The sequence below is a fragment of the Babylonia areolata genome, chromosome 19 (assembly GCF_041734735.1).
Source record: "Babylonia areolata isolate BAREFJ2019XMU chromosome 19, ASM4173473v1, whole genome shotgun sequence".
Classification (NCBI taxonomy): domain Eukaryota; kingdom Metazoa; phylum Mollusca; class Gastropoda; order Neogastropoda; family Buccinidae; genus Babylonia; species Babylonia areolata.
The window spans coordinates 17979767-17997057 of record NC_134894.1 but is presented as its reverse complement, the minus strand read 5'-3'; the positions used below and the strand labels follow the sequence as shown (position 1 = coordinate 17997057).

At 43.2% G+C, this 17291-nt stretch overlaps 1 protein-coding gene across 2 annotated transcripts in view; it reads right to left on the bottom strand.

Moving 5' to 3' along the window:
- Positions 1-5778: 5778 nt before the first annotated feature.
- Positions 5779-17291, bottom strand: part of LOC143293509 (erythroid differentiation-related factor 1-like) — a 39320-nt gene continuing 27807 nt past the window's right edge. For both annotated transcript variants that reach the window (XM_076604411.1, XM_076604412.1), the window contains exons 20-23: positions 16873-17031; positions 14752-14899; positions 9946-10147; positions 5779-9419 (exon numbers count right to left, since the gene is read on the bottom strand). In XM_076604411.1, coding sequence (XP_076460526.1) covers positions 9236-9419; positions 9946-10147; positions 14752-14899; positions 16873-17031 — 693 coding nt within the window. In that variant the 3' untranslated portion in view covers positions 5779-9235. The remainder of the gene's footprint in view (positions 9420-9945; positions 10148-14751; positions 14900-16872; positions 17032-17291) is intronic.

The window sequence follows — 17291 nt, the reverse complement described above, 5'->3', positions numbered from 1 at the left end:
GTGAGGGAACTGGGCTGGGTTGCAATCTGTGCAGTGCTAAGTTTGCTCAGTTAATGTTGAGAAAATTCCCAAGTCTAACACCAGTTCCATTCACTAGGAAATTCTTAACACTGAGCAAACTGGTATTGCCCTCAGAAAACTCTGAGCACAAAGCAAACTTTGTACTGTAAGGATTGCTTGTGCAACCCAATCCTGTGGTCTTCCTAGAGAATAGTTGGTGGCGGTAAGGATGGAAAATTTTTCACCTGGGTCATAGAGTGAGGACTATTTTCAGTTGATTTGAGGCAGCTTAACATGTATATATACAGCTTCTGTTTAGTGTTGACAAAGGTGCTTTTGATTTGTCTTTGGATGTTTAACTACAATGGCTGTTGTCTTTGTTTTGCCATTAGATAAATCCAAATTATGTTCCAGCGTTTGTTTGGGAGGCTTTTCTGATGCTTAAATCATCCTCCATATTGTGTTTATTTTGTAGTTTTGTGTTTTGTTTTTGCAGGTTTATTTTTAAAGAGCTGTGTGTGTGTGTGTGTGTGTGTGTGTTTGCAAGAGACAGAGAGCTAGTTTGTGCACACTTGCTCGTGTTGGTCAGCCTGTCCTTGACCTGTGATTTTTTTGTTTTTTGGCTCATTGCTGATTTCCCTTGAAGATAAGGGGGCCTATTTTAGCATGAACATTACTCTCTCCTTCCAGAAATGCTGCAACAGTGTTTCTGATGCTGATGAACAGCCGAAGAATTGAACTTTTGACATCTGCTTGGTATTTTACCAGCTGCGACTGCTCTTGAAGCTGATTAGCACTTTGTGTGCCCGTTTTCCAATATAAAATTTTGTGTACCATGTATAATTATTCATGTTTGTGTTAGGTTTGTGTGGATTTTTTTCTTCTTAATCCTCTGGTGAAAATTGGATGCGATTCACAATGTCAGAGGCGCGTCCTTAAAATACATGTGCATGAATGCGATGGTACTAGTGCTGTTTTCCCCAGGTTTATTTTTAGGTTCCGTGAGATGGATGTTGATGCTGTTTTCAGCACTGACATGGCCCTGTGCTGTTGGCTGGACAAGAAGTGACAAATATGATGATAGTGACGATGATGATGATGATGATGAAGCTTACTGTGATTCTCCACACCTTTCTCTGACTTGGGGTGTGTAAAAAAGAAGTGAAGGCCAGCGTGTGTTATAGCCCAGACAAACTTGTCCATCCGTGCGTGTGTGTGTGTGTGTGTGTGCTTGTGTGTACATGGTAAATGTAAACACTCTGAATATGTAAAAAAAACCTTGTGGTATACTGTATATATAACAAAAAAAACATTCTCCGTAAACTTTATTGTTGTAATTTTCTTAGTTACCACCGGTGGCATGAGAATGAAAATTGAAGGATGGCCCTCATGAGTCCTCAGGTCATCCCCTTCACAAAGTCGTGATGAGCAGGGAGGTCAAGGTTTTGAGGCAAAATAGAAAGGCTTGCATTTAATTTTATCTAGTTTCAGTTTCTCAAAGAGACATCACTGCGTTTGGACAAATCCATTTTCACCACACCACATCTGCTAGGCAGATGCCTGACAGCAGCATATCAGGCCTTGAGTGCATGCATATATATTTGTGTACCTATCCGAGTGGATTTCTTCTTACGTAATTTTGCCAGAGGACACTCTGCACAAGAGACCTCGGTTTATCGTCACATCCAAATGACAATTCACTCAGATTTTCCAGTCAAATTTAGAAGAAAAGGCGAGAGCAGGATTCAAACCCAGACCCTCACGGACACTTTGTTGGCAGATAAGTGTCTAAACCATTCTGCCACCTTCCTCCTTGTTAGAATGACTGGCTTTAGTGTCAGCGTGGAATTCAGTTTCAGGGTCCCATGTCAAGGCCACACAACATGGCGTATCAATAGAGAAAGTTTGTTTGCGAGGTTTTGCATCCAGTCTTCTTCAAATTTTACACTACATTTTGCATGTTTTAATTTTTGTCATCCATGATCATTACGTTACAGATTGGTCACAAAAGGTTATGGAAGTACAACTTGCCAAGATAGGGCTGTTTCTAATAGAAATATTTAGTATTTGTTAGCACACATTAATATCTTGTTTTGTTGATGCACGAATACCTGTTGGCATGTAATATTTTCATTGGATGATAGTGAAACGAGTCATGTTTAAACCTGTTCTGATTCTCTCCTGTTAGATAGCTATATCAGTGGGTGCTTTGGTTGGCTAGGGGAGGCTAAAACCTGTAACTCATTGTGTGTTTTATGCACTTTCTTTTTCACTTTGATGTCCGTGCAGTGTCATCTTTACTTTTTCACAATTCCTGTGGTGGATGAAATGGTTACTGAGTTTCCCCGAGTGCAATACTGTTGCTTCTGGTGGGTAAAGGGTGGAGATTTTTCTGATCTCTCATGCCAGTGTATGGGCAGATATGCTAGTGCTTGAACCCCCTTTGTGTGTTAATGATCCTGTAATCCACGTCAGTGGGATAGGAAAACAAGAACATGCCCTGCATGCACACCTCTGAAAATGGAGTATGACTGCCTACAGGGCAGGGTAAATAAGCAAAATGGTCATATCTGTAACATGTTACAGGTCTCTGTGTGTGGGTGCATGACTGAAACCCGACTGAATGACACAGGAAATGAATAATGAGTGCGGAAAGGCAGCTGTCAGTCAGCTCTACCCAGGTAGGCAGCCTGTAGTGCAAATGATTTCATGTTTGTAAAGTGTTCAGAGCTTGGTCTCTGGCTGAGGATAGGTGCTTTATAAGCATCCATGTCGTCGTCATCTTAACCCTATCCTGCCCCCCCCCGGCCCCCCCCCCCGTATCTTAATTTTTCACTACTTTAAAATTGCAGTTGTACCATTACACTCAAGCAAAAGTTTTGGAAAAAAAAAAGGGGGGGGGGGGAATCAAATCTTGCTCAGATACATTTTCTCCTTTGATGCAAAGACAACAGCATTTTCAAATTTGATCAACTACATTTCCTCCCCTTGCTCAAGCTGATGCACGAGGATTCAGTGTAGCTTTATTTCCAATTTTTCTGTGACTGTCATTGTATGGATCAGCTGCCTTGGTGTAATTCAGTTCACATACTATGTACAATACACTGCATATGAATTCCTGTTACATTGAAAGGTCTCATGTTCACATAACAATGAAAATAAATATTGGACAACAGAGGTCTTGGCGTGTATGCTTACATGTGAGAGTATGTGTGTACAAAGAATATCAAACTGTGGAGAAGACACAAGCATGCTACAAACATGTCGGTATACATTATTGCACCAAGTCCACATGGTTAGATACTATCAAGTGCAAGTAACACATTTATAACAATTAAAAAAAAAAAAAAAAAACGCAAGAGAAATGCATCTTGTGTGTTGATTATGAAGTCACTTTGTTCAAAATGTGCTACACTCAGTACACTGTAATTGTGACCGATTGTACGCACCCTGAACAATGTATGAACAAATCAAAAACTTCCACTGGGTTGAATGTGGATTGCACATTATGACATAACAGGACTACATTGAAAAACACAATATACACAATGCAAATCGCACATCAGGAGATGAAAATTAAATAAATGGTGAAGAAAAAAACAAACGATAATGCTGGAATGAAAAACTGGAAGACATGACATTGACTAGTGTACACACATGTATACACAACATGATAAAGAGCACATACTTTCTGAGAACATGCTTTAACTTTCGCTGTGCCTGGTGTTCAAACTCACACGGAGTACCTCCGGCGTGACCAGTCACCCATAATTTTCATACAGGATTTAGCTTACTATACCTCACCAGACATAGGTGATCAGTCACCCATGGTTCAGTTTACTATACCTCAACAGACTTTGTGGGTGATCAGTCACCCATGGTTAGGCTCACAAAACCTCACCATACTTTGTGGGTGATCTGTCACCCATGGTTCAGCTTACTATACCTCAACAGACTTTGTGGGTGATCAGTCACCCATGGTTAGGCTTACAAAACCTCACCATACTTTGTGGGTGATCTGTCACCCATGGTTCGGCTTACTATACCTCAACAGACTTTGTGGGTGATCAGTCACCCATGGTTAGGCTTACTAAACCTCACCATACTTTGTGGGTGATCAGTCACCCATGGTAAGGCTTACTAAACCTCACCATACTTTGTGGGTGATCAGTCACCCATGGTTCAGCTTACTAAACCTCACCATACTTTGTGGGTGATCAGTCACCCATGGTTCAGCTTACTAAACCTCACCATACTTTGTGGGTGATCAGTCACCCATGGTTCAGCTTACTGTACCTCAACAGACTTTGTGGGTGATCAGTCACCCATGGTTAGGCTTACTATACCTCGACAGACTTTGTGGGTAGACTTTGGTGGGGATATGCAAAAATCAAATGGAGAAAGTCATCAGTTTTCAATAAAATAGTTGCAAAACTAACTGGTTTATGAAGATTTAAATGAAAACATGGGTAATTTTTCACCCACGAGGTACAACAAAACTTAAAGTGACTGGTGTCACAAAAATACAAGTTCTGTATGCACTAAAACTATAATATGGTAAAATAACCCAGATACTCCCATATCAGTTACGCAAGCTTTGCACATTTGGAGAAAAATCTTCTAAAATCTTTGATCCCTTTCCGTACTTGTTACTATTGCCCGCCTAAGCATAAAGGGCAATAGCGGGGCTGAAAAAATGCAAATATTCATCCTGTAGAATCTGAAAACCCAAAATCCCCAAACCACCTGGTGTGATACTGAAGAGACCATCGTACCAGCAGGTGAAGGTGTACCTGCAGGTAAGTCTACATGAGGCAAGGCTAACGCAGGTATGGTGGTCTCTAGAATATCACTGCTGGAAAAAAAAAATTAAGTACAAGTACAGTAATACTCATGCATAAAAACCAAAGAACATGCCTCTGACATTGAACATTCCATCAATTATTCACCGGAGGATTAAAATTTTTGTTAACAATAACATAAACGCAACTATACATAATTAAGAAAACCATATATTTGGTTTACAAAACCAAAAATTGCCAACAGGCCCCTAACACGTCCTAGGTGCAAAAATACAACACCGTAAAAATGCCCAATATCAACTCCAGAGACACAATATTAACCCTCAAAGTGCTGGATATAATAAAACATACTTACAGAAATCATGCTTAAAACAAAGGGATAGTTTGCCTCCGCTACCTGTGCTCTGATTTGGGGCATTTGTATGCTTATCAGTAAAAATAAATAGGTAAACCTATACATTTTTGGAAAGTAGAGTGAATGAAGAATCAGATAAAAGTAAGAAAAAGGCTGTACCTTGTAAGTAGTTGGAGATATTCCACAGGATATAAACAACAAATTTTGCAAACTTGTTTTCCAAAAACGTCAACCACAATGTTTATAGGTATTTTCACATCTTTTACAGAGTCAAAATCTCAAAATTGGCATTAAACTGTGCAGAAAATGTTCTGGCTGCAGAATCATGAAATGAATATAACTGAAACAATGAAATTATAAGCACTGTATTATTTGTTTGAGACACCCACCGACGCCACGCACGCGCACATCTACAATACTTTATGCAATCACAGGCAAAAACAGAAATAAATGTTTTCTTTTAGCTCATGTTGCTTTCAAAAGCAGCAAGAATGCTTTAAATCAAAATAATTTCCAGTTTTCTAGCTTGATTTGGTCAAGAAATCGCAACAGACCCATGCCTAACCCACTTTACCACCCCTCCCCACCCCCATCACCCACCCCCCAGTTTTTGTGGCTGGAGACACAAAACTGAATGAACAACAAGCAAGCCAGCATGCCGAAGTGTCAAAATAACAAAGCCGTTTTCACTAGAATCCCTGTCAGCAAATGAATCATGACTAGTGACAAGGTCACTCATTTCCTGAGCTTTGTCAACTTCAGTGTCACTCATTGTTTACAAAAAATACGAAGATCTGGACTTATAAACTCGGTCAAAGTTTGTGCAAACACAAGCAGGGAGGCAGTAACACCAGAACGAGGCAGTTTTACGAAGGCTGCCGAGCCTAGCCGTACGATGTCGGACCTTGTGTAAACAGAGCCACGATCGTGGCCCATCGCACTTTACCGGGAAAGCCACGATCGTGGCTCATCGCGCTCTCCGGGTTAAAAGGCTTTTTTTTTTTTTTTTTTTAAATTAAAAAAAGGTGAATGGGCAGCAAGCAGGAAAGGAACAGATGACAGAAAGAGAAAAAACAAGAACAGAAGCCAGAAAAGAAGAGAGCTACAGAAAAGAGGGAATTTCAGGCACAGGATTTATAAGGCGGGAATACTATTCATATGAAAGAGCACCATGCATCTCCATAGAGTCTTATGCCTACAATACATTTAACCCTTCAACAAACAGTACTAACACTGGTGCAAGCTGTTCGAGCCATTGTCTCGACTCGTTTGCAAAGAACAGTAGAACTACGACATCTGAGGGAAGTCCACCACTGAGTTGCCTGCAACGCACCACTTTTTGGCATAACAGATTTCTCTGTGCAAAATTTCTGGGTCGCTCTCCGTGTGGATAGCATCATGCCACTGGTGCAGTGCCACCCATACATTTTTCTTCCTTTTTCTTTTGTCTCCAACTGCATTTGTTTCACTATCAAAGTAGGTTTTTCTACAGAATTTTGCCAGGGAGACCTTTTTGCTGTCCCAAGTACTTTTACATGCGCTAAACAGTTGTTCTGAAATAACATGCAAAGCATTTAAAATGATTACAGATCATGTTTGTGCATTGCATATATATAGACATTTGTTCACGTAAAACTTTTCTTTTTTTAGCTTTTTGATCAGCTATGCAGTTTCAGTGGTGCAACACCACTGTCTGAGTCCCAAACAAAAATATCCATGAACTGTTAAAATTCAGTTAGTTACTGAACCAATCTCTGGGTCTTTTTATACTTTCTCATCCAAAGATTCTCTGCTAAGGTTAAAATGAAACCGCACCTATGGTTAAAATCATCATATGGTGAAGCTGACAATAAGGGGCAACTGAGGAATGAAAATGTAAACAATGAAAAAAATAAAATAAAAAAACACACATACAAAAATAAAAACACCACCACCCCAAACCAGACAAAAGAGAAAGCCAGCCCTGCACAAAATATCTGGTGACGCTTCAACCAGATAAAATCCCCACATGCAAGCACCACCGTCCCTCCAGTCAACCCTTCAAGGTCTTTGGTAACAAGATGCATCAACTGTCTATGCAAGTCTCCCCAAACCTTCAAGCAAGATGAGGGACAGCATGACAAAACAAAAACCTGAGTGCAGAACTAAACAAAAGAAAACCAAATATATAAATGTTTCAGAAAGAATTAAGTGAACAGTACAAGGCTGAAATATATATGACTTGTCTTCAAATGAATAACCTTGAATTCCAGAGGAAATGGTTCCCAAATACAGGTATCTTTGAAACAGGAATCTCATTAATGATGGACAGCAATCCTGTAGGAGGGTTTGGAATAAGCAGTTATTTCATTAGATATCAAGATGGTATTCTATTTTGAAAGTAATGATGATCACTGACTGAAAATCCAGCATATTCTGTGCAGGTATACCCCGGAGTTATTGATTATTTATCAATTCAATTATTGACTTATTTATTAGTGCAGATCCTTTTGAATGGGTCCACAGTCTTTAAGGAGCATTTATTATTTGTATGACTGTGTCTTTTTTTTTTCTATTCACTTATTTGCTTTTTGTTGGTTTGTTTTTCTTCCATATATGTTAATAAACAGAAATATAAAAACAAAAACAAAAACAACAAAAAATCCCCAAGTTAACACTTTCCTTTAAGAGTTTTTTTGTTGCTGTTGTTGCTTTCAGGTCAGCCCACCAGCCAGGGCCATATCACTGTTAATGAATTTGTATCCCTACAGGAAAACGCAAGAGAAATATGCGAGAATGGGAAAAGCATGGGAAGAAATCCCTCCTCTTCAAAATTCTCACGATCATGCACACACTCTGACTATCCTTGTACGCCTGTTGCTTCTGTATGTGCGTGCGTGCGTGCGTGCATATGTGCGTATGTGTGTTGTTGAATAAAATAACAAAAAACATAACAAAAAACATTTGCATCAGCAGATGGATTAAAATGGAAATTAAAATTACCAACAATAAAAATGTTATGAAAAACAATACAAAAATGTGTTCCTGGGGTGTTACAACACCCACCCACCCACCCCCACCCAAAAAAACAACAACAAAAACCACAACCACACACACATACAAAGAGTGATGACCAGAATCAAAAGCTTCAGTCTGATGCTAGGAGCAACTGCTTACAAATTGTTTCCCTTCAACCTTTTTGGCCAAGAAACCCAGACGGTTATGTCCAGGAGCTATAGTCTGCCTTTGTATGCGTGAGTAACAATGCAGATCTGATTAGATAGAGTGTGCAGCATTAGAGTGACACTCTGAAGGAAGTGTACGGCCCCCTGAAATTAATAAGGTAAAGGAGTTCCTGAGACCCCCCAAGATGGGCAGAAAGGCACGGAAATAGTCACACACAACCACCAGCTGTTTCACATGTACTGAATTTCAGTGGAACACCTGCACACAAATCAGTCTGACATTTGCACATAGTATGTGTCCAAATCACTGTTATCCATGCAACAGAAATGCACAGGTGATACATGCAGCGTGTAGCTATGCAACAGAATAATGCTGTCATCATATGTGCTTCAGAATTTTGACATAGATATGTATGTATAAAACCCATCCTGAGGGCTAAAAGACCCGTAGTGTTTCCAGCAGTTCTCACTCATAAAACTCATCCAATCAGTTACATTTTCTGTAGTTCTCACTCATATAACTCATCCAATCAGTTACATTTTCTGTAATTCTCACTCATCAAACTCATCCAACCAGTAGCCTCTCCTGCAGCTCTCACTGAACAAACTCCTCCAATCAGAAGTAGCCTTTAACTACAAAATAAACAAACAAAAAAAAACAAATGTTCAACCAGTAGCATTTTCAGTAGTTCTCACTCAAAGTCATCCAACCAGCAATTCTCACTCTTCAAACTCACCACCCAACCAGTAGTTCTCACTCAACAAAACTCATCAAACCAGTTACATAACCATTACTTCTCACTCAAATAAAAACCGACCCAACCAGAAAAAGCGTTTCCAACACAACAGAAGAGCAGAACTCCTCCAGCCAGAGAGGGAAACAGTGCAGCAGCAGAAAACTGTCAAGCTGTCTGCTAGGAGACCAGTGACTGCGGGGACGGCGGGTGGTCGGCGTGGTGACACAGGTAAGCGGTGAAGTCAGCCATGCGGTGGAACTTGTGCTGCAGGGTGGCCCCTCGGTCCTTCATGGCGTTCTGTAGCTCCAGGCTCCGGCGGTAAGTCTCCTTCAGCGCCGGCAGCTCCTCCATCTTCTTGCTCCTGCACACAGTGACAGTCTCAGCTTCAAGGGTCAAGGAGGAGGTGTCAAAGGAGGTTGGTGGCAGAATGGTCAAGACGTTCATCATCTGCCAATACGGAGACTCCATGAGGGTCTGGGTTCGAATCCCGCTCTCACCCATTTCTCCGAAGTTTGACTGAACATATAGTCATTCTGATGAGACGATAAACTGGCTGCAGCACGCACTTGGCACATTGAAAAAGAACCTATGGCAACGAGAGTGTTGTCCTCTGGCAAAATGCTGTAGAAACCCACTCTGAAAGGCACACAAACATATAAACATGCACTCAAGGCCTGACTAAGCACACTGAGTTATGCTGCTGGTCAGGCATCAGTTTAGCAGATGTAGTGTAGCATAACATGGATTTGTCCGAATGCATAGACGCCTCCTTGAGAAAACTGCCAATCTAGAGCAGTTCCTTGGAATGATAGCTGCACTTCGGCAAGTCTGCCACTACCTACTGACACTGAAACTGTCCAGCAGCACAAGGCAGTCGCTGTACTCACTTGGTGGCCCTCTTCAGCAGCTGCTGGCATGCCGACAGCACAGGCTTCAGCAGGTACTCCAGCAGCACCTGTGGACTCTCAGCGTCACCAGGCAAGGTGTCCAGGGTGCCCACGTCCCCACATGCCTGCACTTCCTGCAGTGACTGGTGGCACTCCGTGAACAGTCCCAGGATCACGTCCGGCATCTCCGCCACGTCCTTGTCTGAAACACCACACCCACCCCTGTCCTGTCTGGCTGTGTTTACTGTGGACCTGTTATTTATGTATAGCAGCCCAGTGGTTAAAGCAATGGACTATCAATCTGAAGATCTCAGGGTTCGAATCTCACTGCACCTTGTGGGTAAATGGTGGAGATTTTTCCAATCTCCCAGGTCAATAGATGTGCAGACTTTTCTAGCACCTGAACCCCCTTTGTGTGTATAAGCATGCAGAAGATCAAATATGCATGTTAAAGATCCTGTAATCCATGTCAGCGTTATGGAAACAAGAACATATCTGGCATGCAACCCCCTGAAAATGAAGTATGACTGCCAACATGGCTGGGGTAAAAATGGTCACATAAACTTGTAAAAGCCCACTTGTGTATATATACCGTAAGTGAATGTGGAAGTCACAGCCCACGAACCAAAAAGAAGAAGAAGAAGAAGAAGACAATACAGGTAACAGACTGGTGCTCACATCTCCAAAGCAGGGAACTCTTGGAATTATTCATACCTAAGTATATAAGAATACATGCATCAAGTACAATACACCACACACAAACAGGCACAGACACACACAGACACACACACAGACACACACACACAGACACAGACACACATACACACACACAAACACACACAGACACACACAAACAGACACACACAGACACACACACACAGACACACACAGACACACACAAACACACACACGCACGTCCAACAGAAGTTCAAGAAGCACATTAGTCAATACAGAAATCAGAATGTATGAGGCATGATTTGAGAGACACTTTAAACTGTTCTGGGGTATCCACGTCAGAGACTGAGGAGGGCAGTTTCTTTCACACCACTGGGCCATGATAGAAGAAAAAGCGCTGACCTTGGGGCTTTCTGTTGCTTTGAAGAACTATCAGTACCCAAGAATCAGCAGTTAAGTGTAAAGATCTTGAAGACCTCATACTATACCCCACTGTGTTGCTTGCATTGTCAAATTGTGTCGTCTGCAGGTCAATGTAATTCAATATAGTGTATATAGTGATCCCACTCACTCTCTCTCTCTAAATCATGTTAACTGTGTTTATACAGACTCCTCACCACCCATAGTGACGAAAGCCACTACGGCCGATAACCTCCCGAAGTAGGTAACCTCCCCTTTGTCCCGCTGGCTAGCGCCCTCTTTTGCCAGCAATATGCCATCACCAGCGCAGCAAGCAGGGAGAACAGGAAGCGGGGAGGACGGGAGGGTCTTAAATTTGGGTCACGGTAAGTATGTTATTCAAACGTAATTTTAGATAGAAAATATCCTTTTAATTACACATACTTAACCGTAACCCAACTAGTGCAGAATAGCGCGACAAGGTGGAGGGCTCGCCTGTTCTACTGTCTGTGTGCTGCGATGGCCTGCTGTGCAACTACCACAGAAGCGATGCCTCTTGACCCATCAACCCGCAAGCGTGCGACGTCTCTCAGGTAGAAGTCAATGAAGGAGGCAGGGTTTTTCCAGTAGGCAGCATCCATGTCTTGCAGCCATGTTGAGTGCGCTAAGGCAAGAGAAGAGGACCATGCTCTGACTTCATGTGCTCTGGCTGAGGAGGCATCAAGTCTCAATCCTTCTGTTCTATTGCCAGTGCGCTGCAATAGCCTGTTGTGTGACCACTGCAGAGGCAACGCCTCTTGAGTCATCATCCCTAAAGCGATAGATGTCCCTCAAGTGGAATTCGATGAAGGTAGAGTGTACTGTGTCACCTAAGGATATTGGTGCAGGCAAAGAAGACTGAGCTCCGCACTGTATTTTGGGAGGGTCTGTGGACCACAGCTGTGCTGATAAATGTAGCGCAAAGAAAATCTGGTCGGTGTGTTGAATCCACACTGTACTGAGAGCCCTTCGAATCAAAGGAAGGGAAGAAAACACTTACCCTATAGGGTTGTCTCACTTGAGCGCAGTTGAGCGTCAATGCAAGGAGGTGCACATGTGGTTTGATCTGATGATTCCACATCGGTTGTGAGCCGATAGTGGAAGTGATATATGTGTTTAGAGGAAACTGTGGCACGAGACAGAGGTAGGCCACCATGTTGGGCTTGCCTTAGGCATGACAGCCAGGTCTGTAGAGCTCCTCCATGAGAGCTGACAGGTGATAGGCGCTCCCCCCGCCACTTTTCTGTCGTTGCCAAAAAAGACAGCACTGGCATGTTGCATATGCACAGAAGGGCAGACATTTGGCAACAACAGACTTGAGGTCCCTGGTGTCCCTGGGACAGGGCTGTGTAATTGCCCAGGTAGGTACCATCACAAAGGGGCATACGGAAGGCTTGGTGGCTTCTCTACCTGAGTGTGGCATGTTGAAGCAACCTGCAGAAAGTTGTCGGCAGTCACTGGCTGGGTTGGATCAGGCTGTGGGAGTGCACTTCATGTGCCCACAGGTCACTGAATCTCATTCTGTGGTGGAATTCCTAATGGAAGAGGGTTTCCATGGGGAAAATTTTTGCTGAAGGTTCTTTAGTGAGAAAGGGGACCGGATCCATGACAGGCCTCTGGCTGTGTGTGGTGCGCACTAAGTCTGGGATGGAGCAGGACAGGGGCGGGGGCAGGGAGGAAAGTGGCTCTAGATGTGTTGTACTTGCCATTTACATCAAATCACTGATCTGACATACGTTTTCAGTATGGCCAACAGTAAATTGAGAGCTGTATTATCAGCGGTTTCTGAATTGCAAAGTGCCAGTATGTAGACACAGAGAGATCTGGGCATGTGAACAGAATGACGCAATTGCAAGTGTGTCTATATTGCTATGTAGGGAATCTTAATGAATAGATGTCAATGAAAAGAGATAGAAATAAAATTGTACATGTTAATATGAAAGTCGTATGAACCTATCCCGTAAGCGCACACATGTGTATACCGAGGGATAAGTATACATCTATAAGTGTAAACAGAAATGTGTATAAATGTAGCAAGATATTGTATCTCTCTCTCTCTCTCTCTCTCTCTATATATATATATATATATTATAAATACACAATATTTTTTATTAAAAAAAATATATATTATTTATTTTATTTTATTTTTTTTGGATAATAAATCACAAAAGAACAGATGGGGAAATACTGTGATTTATTTCCTGTTATTGTGTATAACCAGAAGACAATGGTAATAGGGATGGTTGCCTGCAGAGGACTGTGTGCAAGTGTGGGGGGATGAAGAATCCGAAAGTTCAGTGGCCAATAGCCTGAGAAACAGCAAGAAAGGTGCAGTTGCTATGTAAAGTTGTGTAAAGTCCATGAATGGGCATCAGGACCCAATGAGAAACTGAAAAAACATCGTTGGTGTACAGCACGGGGGGCAGGAGTGACATGCTGTGTCGGCAAAAGTAACTACAGCGTCAACTGCCAAGGTTACAAATGTGGAGTTGCCTTCCTTGGCACCAATAATCATCGCAAGGGATGGTGTCTTTAGAGCACATATCCCCTGGTGCGACGTGTCCTCGCTGTAGAGGGAGGAGTGTTATGCTGCGTGTGAGAGTCCGTGGTTCGATGCCACCGTAACCGACACAGGTGAAAACGGCTGCAAGGGGAATAATTATAATGTCCCTTAGTGCCGTGGGCATCCCAACCCTAATCGGTCGCCATCGGATGTGAGACGGTCAGGGCATGTGGCATGACAGCGCCGTAATCCAGTGTTATGGGCGTCGTGGACGAGGGGGTGACAAGTCCGTCGGCTTGCCGTGGGATGTGCATCCCCCAGTAGCTGAACGGCGGTCCAACCTCGCGAATAGCTCCTGCGAGAGGACCGACGTTCAGCTGTTGTGTGTTGACGGATAAAGGGATAGACAAGATTGGCCCGAGCACTGCCGAGAGGCAGGATCGAGTTATCAAGAGGCACTCTGACGTGGAAGTGCTGATATTAGTCTGGGTAACAGCAGAGTTAGGCGATGGGGCAGGAGAATCCAGCACTGCCGAAGTTCAATGGGCCGTGCACCTACCTGCTCTGTGGGTGAGGGGTGGTGCAGGCGCAAGGTGTGGCACCGGGAAGCAGAGTGGTGCATAATTGCTGCAGCAAGTTAGCAATGAGTTGAGCAGCTTGCTGAGATGCCATTAGTGGATGGGAAACAGCAGCAATCGGCAGTGTGGCAGATGGGGTCATCACCGCATAGTTTGGTGGGACTGTGCACACACCCGCACTGTAGGCGAGGAGCAGTGCAAGTACAAGGGAAGTAACTGCGGCGGTCACCGGCAAGGGTGCCGAAGCAGGGGTTGCCTCCCTTGGATCGGGCGCCCCGGACAAGGAGAGGGGTGCATGCGTATGGGCGAGCGTGTCCCCTAGTGGTCCACCTTCCTCCCTACACCAGGGGAGGGCATCCCTATGCGCCTCGGTCGCCACTGGATCTGAGACGGTCGAGGCATGCCGTGTGGGGGGGTCGTGTGATCCGATGTCACGGCTGCCACCACGGACGCATCACACATAGGGCCCAGTCTAGCATGCGAATATGCCTTCCTGCATCTGTCAGTCTGAATGCCAGAGAAGAAAGAGAAAGAACCTGAGTAACCATCACACAGAAGAAAGAAAGAAAGAAGTTTGAAAAAAAAAAAAAAAAATCTACCCAAACCCGTTACCTGAACAGTGGTGGAAGTAGAAGGCGATCCTTTTACACTGCACCTGCAGCATCTTGTAGTGCATCCTGGCCTGCAGGAACAGCTCCACGGCCCGCCTGTAGCAGCCGTCCGCTTGGGAGAACACCTTGTTCGCTCTACCCTGGGTGAGCTGAAACACACACACACACACACACACAGCTAGAGACTTACGTGCTCACATGATGTATAGAGAGCGTCACATGATCTGTGCTCTTGAAGCTGATTGGCTCTTTGAAATTTTGAGCAACACAGGTGATTGAAAGAGGCAGAAAAAGCAAAACAGCAGGCTTCTTTTTTAGATTTTTTGCTTTTTTGTGTGTGTGCTGACGATGGCGCTTTATCGACCTGAATTTGGTTGCAGCAATGGAGGTTACAAACTGAAGAAATGGAGGACAGCACATGTTTGCTGCTTTTGTCTATGTCGATTGCCTTTGGCATTGCTTGGATTTTTAGTAAAAGTTAGATGTGAATGCACAAGATCCAAGATGGCCATGAAACTCTCCACAGGTCTAATTATCTTTTTTTCTTCTTCTTTTTTTTTTTGCAGCCCCATCATCCGCATCATTTCAGTCGCATTGCCCTCACACCACTCATTCAAATTTCCCCATACATAGTCCACACTTGGGCTCGTCTGTCACAGTCCCAGTGTCAGTGATCAGCAGAGAACTATTGAGGTAAGGTCACCAGGAGGCCACACTCAAGAGGAGACCCTGCACTGCTGCCGAGTCATTTTGGTGGTGTTCAGTAGTGCCTGTTCCAATTTAACGTACTTAGGGCACCACCTACTAAGTCCCCAACTGATGACAATAATGGCTTAGTTGTAGAGCTAAGTAAAGATTTCCCCTATAATAATATATATATTTTTTTTTTATATAGCGCTATAATACAAGCATAAGCAAGCTCTAAGTGCTTTACAATCCAGTACTTAAAGTGAAACAAGAAAGCATATAAAAAGTAGTAGAAACATAAAACAGAATCATTAATATTATAAAAACACAATGCATACAACTCACAAAGTAATATACTCTCAATACTACAACTGTTATACTCCAACACTGACACACACACTGACACACACATGATTAAATGGCTGAGATAACAGCAATTTTCACTTAAAATACATACGTGTAAAAAGGAGCATAATTGTAATCTGCATACCATAGATTTTGTAAAAATTGTAAAATAAAGTTTTGGATAGAAAAGGTAAAAGGGGTAAAGGGGTCATTTTCCCTTTCGAACCACACCACTACCATCCATCTACCCACCCCCATTCTCTCTACTCACCCATCACACACACTCACATTGCCATGGGCCTGGGACAACAGCACTATTTCAGTTATGACAAGTATTTTTTTTAAAGAGATAAGTTTTAAGATTTGCTTTAGAGGTAGATAGATGAGTTGTTTGTCTGAAAGCAATAGGTAGAGAGCTTCAAGCTGTTGGGCTGAAGACGGAAAATGACCTCTTTCCACAGAGTTAAGGAAGTATTGGGGAACAGTTAGCTCGGAGGAATCAAGAGATCTCAACGTTCTGTTTGGCAAGTAAAGTGAAGCCTGCAACCAGATCCCTCCAATGACAGTCCCAGATGAATCTGCTGACAGCAAAGACCTTGACAGAACTCGCCCCAAGCATGGAAGTGGAAGGGGGATTGAAACTGAGGTCATGATGAGAGCAGGGCATGAAAGGCCACAGAACTTGGGACAACTTCTTTTCATACATCAATGACGGTTGATGATGCTGCTGCTGCTTCTGCTGCTATTATTTCCATTTTAGGTTTGATACTACCTGACAAGGGTGTATTCTACGCTTGGTATGTCAATTGATTAATAATAACAAAAATGAATGGCATTTGAATAGTGCTTGCGATCGCCAATTCATATACAGCCACACCCAAAAATGACATAACGCATTTGACCATACACACACACACACCCAGGAGCAGAACAGTTCAAATTAACAGTGGAGAGAAAAAGAAAAATCAGAAAAACACCTCACAGATGAGCGCATTGTACTGTATAGTATAGGACTGAATTGTATTGTATTGTATTGTATTGTATTGTATTGTATTTGTATTGTATTGTATTGCATCGCACTGTATCTCACCTGCAAGCAGTAGGAGGCAACGTGCATTTCGGCCAGGTTGTAGTCAAGTGACGCCAGGCGGTCCTTGCAGCAGAACCACAGTGACTCCCCAACCTCTGCCTCGATCTTCTGGCACTGCTTCATCCCCTTGCGGTACATCTCACCCACCTCTGTCAGCACCTGAACTCACACACACACGCACACACACACACACACACACACCACATACTCACACACACACACGCACACACACACACACTCACACACCACATACTCACACACACACACACACACACACACTCACACACCACATACTCACACACACACACGCACACACACACACACTCACACACCACATACTCACACACACGCACACACACATGCATGCACGCGCGCGCACACACACACATGCACGCATGCACACACAGAGAAATGATTAT